The 5,581-nt window shown below is 49.8% G+C and overlaps 1 protein-coding gene across 1 annotated transcript; it reads left to right on the top strand.

Annotated features, from left to right (window-relative positions):
- The first annotated feature begins 300 nt into the window (after positions 1 to 300).
- On the top strand, positions 301 to 3,162 carry LOC139470465 (calphotin-like). The gene has a single exon (XM_071252872.1). The coding sequence runs from the start codon at positions 301 to 303 to the stop codon at positions 3,160 to 3,162; it is 2,862 nt and encodes a 953-aa protein (XP_071108973.1).
- The last annotated feature ends 2,419 nt before the right edge of the window (positions 3,163 to 5,581 follow it).

Raw genomic sequence — 5,581 nt, forward strand, 5'->3', positions numbered from 1 at the left:
ATAGCGACTGCAAAAGAGGTGGCAGAAATCCATTTATGTTTTGGCACGTTCTCAGAGATATTTTACAGGCGCTTCATATGATTTCAGTCTGATCACGTGACACATCCAAGACTATGGAGGTAAATGTTATATTTTCATTTCGTTATTTAAAGGATCTTTGAGAACATATTGTCGGTTATCGTAATAAAAATACCCATTAAAACAACACCATATAGTACCAAGCAAGATCTTTAAAGCTGAAAGAATAAGTAAATACATTTAATGCCAGTGACTGCATTGGACTGTAATTCACTAGAATAAATGTTTTGTCCTGTCCTGTCTCCCCTGCCTGTCCGGTCTGCCCTGTCTACACTGCCTGTCCTATCTCCCATGTCTCCCCTGCCTGTCCTGTCGGCCCTGTCTACACTGCCTGTCCTATCTCCCATGTCTCCCCTGCCTGTCCGGTCTGCCCTGTCTACACTGCCTGTCCTATCTCCCATGTCTCCCCTGCCTGTCCTGCCTGTCCTGTCTACACTGCCTGTCCTGACTGCCCTGTCTACACTGCCTGTCCTGTCTGCCCTGTCTACACTGCCTGTCCTGTCTGTCCTGTCTACACTGCCTGTACTGTCTGTCCTGTCTACACTGCCTGTACTGTCTGCCCTGTCTACACTGCCTGTCCTGACTGCCCTGTCTACACTGCCTGTCCTGTCTGCCCTGTCTACACTGCCTGTCCTGTCTGCCCTGTCTACACTGCCTGTCCTGTCTGTCCTGTCTACACTGCCTGTCCTATCTCCCATGTCTCCCCTGCCTGTCCTGCCTGTCCTGTCTACACTGCCTGTCCTGTCTGTCCTGTCTACACTGCCTGTCCTATCTCCCATGTCTCCCCTGCCTGTCCTGCCTGTCCTGTCTACACTGCCTGTCCTGTCTGTCCTGTCTACACTGCCTGTCCTGTCTGTCCTGTCTCCCCTGCCTGTCCTGTCTGTCCTGTCTACACTGCCTGTCCTATCTCCCATGTCTCCCCTGCCTGTCCTGTCTGCCCTGTCTACACTGCCTGTCCTGACTGCCCTGTCTACACTGTCTGTCCTGACTGCCCTGTCTACACTGCCTGTCCTGTCTGCCCTGTCTACACTGCCTGTCCTATCTCCCATGTCTCCCCTGCCTGTCCTGCCTGTCCTGTCTACACTGCCTGTCCTGTCTGTCCTGTCTACACTGCCTGTCCTATCTCCCATGTCTCCCCTGCCTGTCCTGTCTGTCCTGTCTACACTGCCTGTCCTGTCTGTCCTGTCTACACTGCCTGTCCTGTCTGTCCTGTCTACACTGCCTGTCCTATCTCCCATGTCTCCCCTGCCTGTCCTGCCTGTCCTGTCTACACTGCCTGTCCTGTCTGTCCTGTCTCCCCTGCCTGTCCTGTCTGTCCTGTCTACACTGCCTGTCCTATCTCCCATGTCTCCCCTGCCTGTCCGGTCTGCCCTGTCTACACTGTCTGTCCTGACTGCCCTGTCTACACTGCCTGTCCTGTCTGCCCTGTCTACACTGCCTGTCCTGACTGCCCTGTCTACACTGTCTGTCCTGACTGCCCTGTCTACACTGCCTGTCCTGTCTGTCCTGTCTACACTGCCTGTCCTGTCTGTCCTGTCTACACTGCCTGTCCTGTCTGCCCTGTCTACACTGCCTGTCCTGACTGTCCTGTCTACACTGCCTGTCCTGCCTGTCCTGTCTCCCCTGCCTGTCCTGCCTGTCCTGTCTACACTGCCTGTCCTGTCTGTCCTGTCTACACTGCCTGTCCTGACTGCCCTGTCTCCCCTGCCTGTCCTGTCTGTCCTGTCTACACTGCCTGTCCTGTCTGTCCTGTCTCCCCTGCCTGTCCTGTCTGTCCTGTCTACACTGCCTGTCCTGCCTGCCCTGTCTCCCCTGCCTGTCCTGTCTGTCCTGTCTACACTGCCTGTCCTGACTGCCCTGTCTCCCCTGTCTGTCCTGCCTGTCCTGTCTACACTGCCTGTCCTGTCTGTCCTGTCTACACTGCCTGTCCTGTCTGTCCTGTCTACACTGCCTGTCCTGCCTGTCCTGTCTACACTGCCTGTCCTGTCTGTCCTGTCTCCCCTGCCTGTCCTGTCTGCCCTGTCTACACTGCCTGTCCTGACTGCCCTGTCTACACTGCCTGTCCTGTCTGTCCTGTCTACACTGCCTGTCCTGACTGCCCTGTCTACACTGCCTGTCCTGACTGCCCTGTCTACACTGCCTGTCCTGTCTGCCCTGTCTACACTGCCTGTCCTGTCTGTCCTGTCTACACTGCCTGTCCTGACTGCCCTGTCTACACTGCCTGTACTGTCTGCCCTGTCTACACTGCCTGTCCTGTCTGCCCTGTCTACACTGCCTGTACTGTCTGTCCTGTCTACACTGCCTGTACTGTCTGCCCTGTCTACACTGCCTGTACTGTCTGCCCTGTCTACACTGCCTGTACTGTCTGCCCTGTCTACACTGCCTGTACTGTCTGCCCTGTCTACACTGCCTGTCCTATCTCCCATGTCTCCCCTGCCTGTCCGGTCTGCCCTGTCTACACTGCCTGTCCTGACTGCCCTGTCTACACTGCCTGTCCTGTCTGCCCTGTCTACACTGCCTGTACTGTCTGCCCTGTCTATACTGCCTGTACTGTCTGTCCTGTCTATACTGCCTGTACTGTCTGCCCTGTCTATACTGCCTGTCCTGTCTGTACTGCCTGTCCTGTCTGTCCTGTCTGCCCTGTCTATACTGCCTGTCCTGTCTGTACTGCCTGTCCTGCCTGTCCTGTCTGTCCTGTCTATACTGCCTGTCCTGTCTACACTGCCTGTCCTGACTGCCCTGTCTACACTGCCTGTACTGTCTGCCCTGTCTATACTGCCTGTCCTGTCTGTACTGCCTGTCCTGTCTGTCCTGTCTATACTGCCTGTACTGTCTGTCCTGTCTATACTGCCTGTCCTGTCTGTACTGCCTGTCCTGTCTGTCCTGTCTATACTGCCTGTCCTGTCTACACTGCCTGTCCTGACTGCCCTGTCTACACTGCCTGTCCTGTCTGTACTGCCTGTCCTGTCTGTCCTGTCTATACTGCCTGTACTGTCTGCCCTGTCTACACTGCCTGTCCTGTCTGCCCTGTCTACACTGCCTGTCCTGTCTACACTGCATGCCCTTCTACACCGTCATACCTAAAGACGTTGAAAGATGGCACTTATTGTTACCCTGCCTGGCGCTTGGCATTGAGGGGCTAAACAAGGATTGATCGGCTCGTAGTCAGTATACTGTGTCTGAGTGGCATGTTTACATACGCTAACCTGTCATCGTGCTGTGAGTATAATTTATACTATTTAGTCCGTCATTACACTTAGGATTTCTTGTTGGATCCGTGACTTTTGCACTTGATTTTACGTGATTTGGGAACTTTATACGTGTTCGAATCCAAATTTTAATAAACTTAATTTTGATATCGTTTCTCTGGCTCGTTAATGTATCAATCTTTTACCCGAAAAGCTAGGAATTGGTTTTAGATGCGACCATTTAACAAACAATGGCGGTTTAGTTTCACATTTTTTGCACATGAAAGCAGGTTTAGTTATTAATAAATAATATCTTCCGTATAACAGAGGCAGTAAATCATCACACATCTGTACTTTGACGCAGAGGGTTTTTTTAAGTTTCCTTTTAAATTTGTGCCGCACTTTCAATATAGAACCGTCACTGTAAATGATAAGAGGACAATGAAAGCTTGTTGCCACGAGTTACCATCTGTAGGTCATGTCATAATATGGATATATTTTCAATTATGTATTTGAGTGAAAAGGTAGCGTACGAAAGCAAAGCTTGTATGATATATAGGACGGTGACCTGTACAAAAGTCGAGTCTGGGCCAAATACACCAATGGTTGATAATGTGAACAACGTCCGATTAAATCGGGTAATATGACGCGAAAGTCGCCGAGCCTGGCAAGTTAGCAACGAGAAAAATGAGAATCGCAGATGAGATGGTTTTCAATGTGCCCCGGGGCACCAACTACAGATTTTAGGACCGCCTCCGTGGTTTAATGGTAGAGCGTCCGCCCGGAGTGCGGAACGTCCGTGGTTCGATCCCCAGCCGCGTCATACCAAAAGACGTTAAAAGATGGTACTTGTTGTTACCCTGACTGGCGCTCGGCATTAAGGGGCTAAAACAAGGACTGGTCGGCTCGGAGTCAGTATACTGTGTCTGAGTGGGGTATTCATGTTAAACTGCGGCATGGTATCTCAGTGAGCTAGCACTATAAATCGGCATCAGTCCGGACTAGTACAAGTAGCCACACACACACACACATACACGTGCATGCACGTCGCTATAGAAGTGCAATAATCTTGGACGCGACGTTAAACCCCATTTCACCTCACCACAGATTTTAGTATCGGAACTAAAAGCATGAAACCTCACTTGACCTACTAAGGCCAATCATGTTACAAAGGCAGCCCAGCACGTCCTCATACGACTACGTCATTTGCAGGATAGGTATAGGTGTGCCACAGCAACATCTACAACAGTAGCCAATCCAAGATTGCGAAGGATAATCATCTTCGTGGGGCAGGTCTCCGAGCTAAAGATGGGATGTCAGAGGTGTTGATTTGACGGGACGTCATCCGCCATTGCGACGTCAGATGTGCCAAGTGTACACGTTTGAAGTCACCAGCGACGGGAAGTTCGGTTCAGAGCCTAAAAAACTGTTACGTGGTGATTTCCAAATTGTAAGGCAGGGGTTAACCCGGAAATCGGTACATACATTTCCCTCACGACCTGAAGAAAGTATGTGCGAAGAAGCCCATCGGAAACTCTGAGGTTACCTACTTAATAAAGCTGCCCTCAGACCACAATACAACCCCACCCAACCCCGCCCCATCCCCTTAAGTGTACAACGACCCGAGAGGGAGACAAATGTTTGGAGTGACTTTAATGACTTAATAAAAGATTAAACATTGTATTTCGTTGAGAGGGGGTGGTCGGGTAGCCTAGTGGTTAAAGCGTTCGCTCGTCACGCCGAAGACCCGAGTTCGATTCCCGACATGGGTACAATGTGTTAAGCCCATTTCTGGTGTCCCCCGCCGTGATATTGCTGGAATATTGCTAAAAGCGGCTCACTCACTCACTCAAATCACTAAATGGCCAAACAAGATCAATGAAAAATACATATACACACTGTTTTAGGTTTGAAAATTATTAAAAATACAGTGGTCAAATTAGCGTCAGCAGCAATAAGTGGCAGACCCTTAGTGCATTCACGAATGTTTAGATTATTGTGACTGTTGAACGTCCATGTTTTCAAATACGTATCCAATTCGCACGTGGCAAGTAGATTAGAAACAAATGAGGCCGAAAAAGGCCTCTTGTCACAGTGTATTTTAAATCGCCCCATCCAGAAACTTCTTGAACGATCAATCCCGTCATGAATAGATTTCATTTTCGGCACATGAATTATCATGAATAGATTGAATTTTCGGCACATGAATTATTATGAATAGATTGAATTTTCGGCACATGAAATATTATGAATAGATTGAATTTTCGGCACATGAATTATTATGAATAGATTGAATTTTCGGCACATGAATTATT

The sequence above is a fragment of the Haliotis cracherodii genome, unplaced genomic scaffold, assembly GCF_022045235.1.
Source record: "Haliotis cracherodii isolate W230 unplaced genomic scaffold, xgHalCrac1.p SCAF_20, whole genome shotgun sequence".
Taxonomy (NCBI): Eukaryota; Metazoa; Mollusca; class Gastropoda; order Lepetellida; family Haliotidae; genus Haliotis; species Haliotis cracherodii.

Bases quoted from the DNA above. Each gene is read 5' to 3' on its own strand.
- LOC139470465 (XM_071252872.1), top strand. From the start codon at position 301: ATGTTTTGTCCTGTCCTGTCTCCCCTGCCTGTCCGGTCTGCCCTGTCT.